The sequence below is a fragment of the Priapulus caudatus genome, unplaced genomic scaffold, assembly GCF_000485595.1.
Source record: "Priapulus caudatus unplaced genomic scaffold, Priapulus_caudatus-5.0.1 Scaffold189, whole genome shotgun sequence".
NCBI lineage: Eukaryota > Metazoa > Priapulida > Priapulimorpha > Priapulimorphida > Priapulidae > Priapulus > Priapulus caudatus.
This window is the reverse complement of record NW_014577250.1, coordinates 259,629-260,534: the sequence shown is the minus strand read 5'-3', so window position 1 is coordinate 260,534 and position 906 is coordinate 259,629. Positions and strand designations below refer to the sequence as shown.

The 906-nt window shown below is 54.2% G+C and overlaps 1 protein-coding gene across 1 annotated transcript in view; it reads right to left on the bottom strand.

Moving 5' to 3' along the window:
* Positions 1–692, bottom strand: part of LOC106807007 (lachesin-like) — a gene marked incomplete in the record, with an annotated part of 17,418 nt that extends 16,726 nt beyond the window's left edge. The window contains 1 exon segment of the mRNA XM_014809205.1: positions 424–692. Within this exon segment, the coding sequence (XP_014664691.1) occupies positions 424–472 (49 nt within the window).
* Positions 693–906: the final 214 nt, after the last annotated feature.

Sequence of the window (906 nt, the reverse complement as noted above, 5' to 3'; positions counted from 1 at the left end):
CACACACACACACACACACACACACACACACACACACACACACACACACACACACACACACACCGGACACCTGCATACAGGTTTGCGTATGCTGTGCTACATACGTTACCTGCAGGGGCAGGGCTACCTAACTGTACCTTACCTGCAGGGTTAGCTACTTGCGTTTTAGTATCTAAGCGAACAATATACCGTATAACGGTATGCGTATGCTCACTACCTGTGTCTAGACTACTACCGTGTCTGCTGGCTGTGCACAGCACGCAGCTCTAATACTTACTGCATACAATATCGACGCGCAACACGGTCACGCTGCTACCTGTACTGCGAGACGCGGCCATTGCTGCTGCTGTCGTCGGCTCTACGCGCGTATAACGACATACGCAGCAGACGATCATACACTCACGCACACACACACGCACTCACCGGCAGACGAGATCGCTGCTACGACGATCAGAAGCTCTGCGACGTTCATTCTGACGGTCTGTCTATCTCAACTCTTCGGCCGATGTAAATCCGTCGATCCTTCAACCTCACCTGAGTGACTTGATGTGGCGATGCTTCGCTGGTATGCAGTCCGGATGCTGCGAATCGCTGGCACGACACTGTTATGCTGTAAACAGGTGCGGCTGTGCGACGAACGCTGCCGCTGCTGCTGCTGCCAGCGGAGAATTCAAAGCCGGTCACGTGATTTAAAAGCCGAACGAGCGCGCCAACGCGCAATGGCGTACTCGAGCGTGACGACGGGGGCAGGTAAAACAGGTCCGTAGGGTCCCCTCCGATGCCCCGCAATCGTACAGACATATCAAAATTACATATATGCGCGTAACGTTGACGCAGAGAGGCCGGCCGGAGAGAACGGAAGCGTAGATAGCACGGCGTGTCGCTGCCTCCACCGTGTTTATAAAT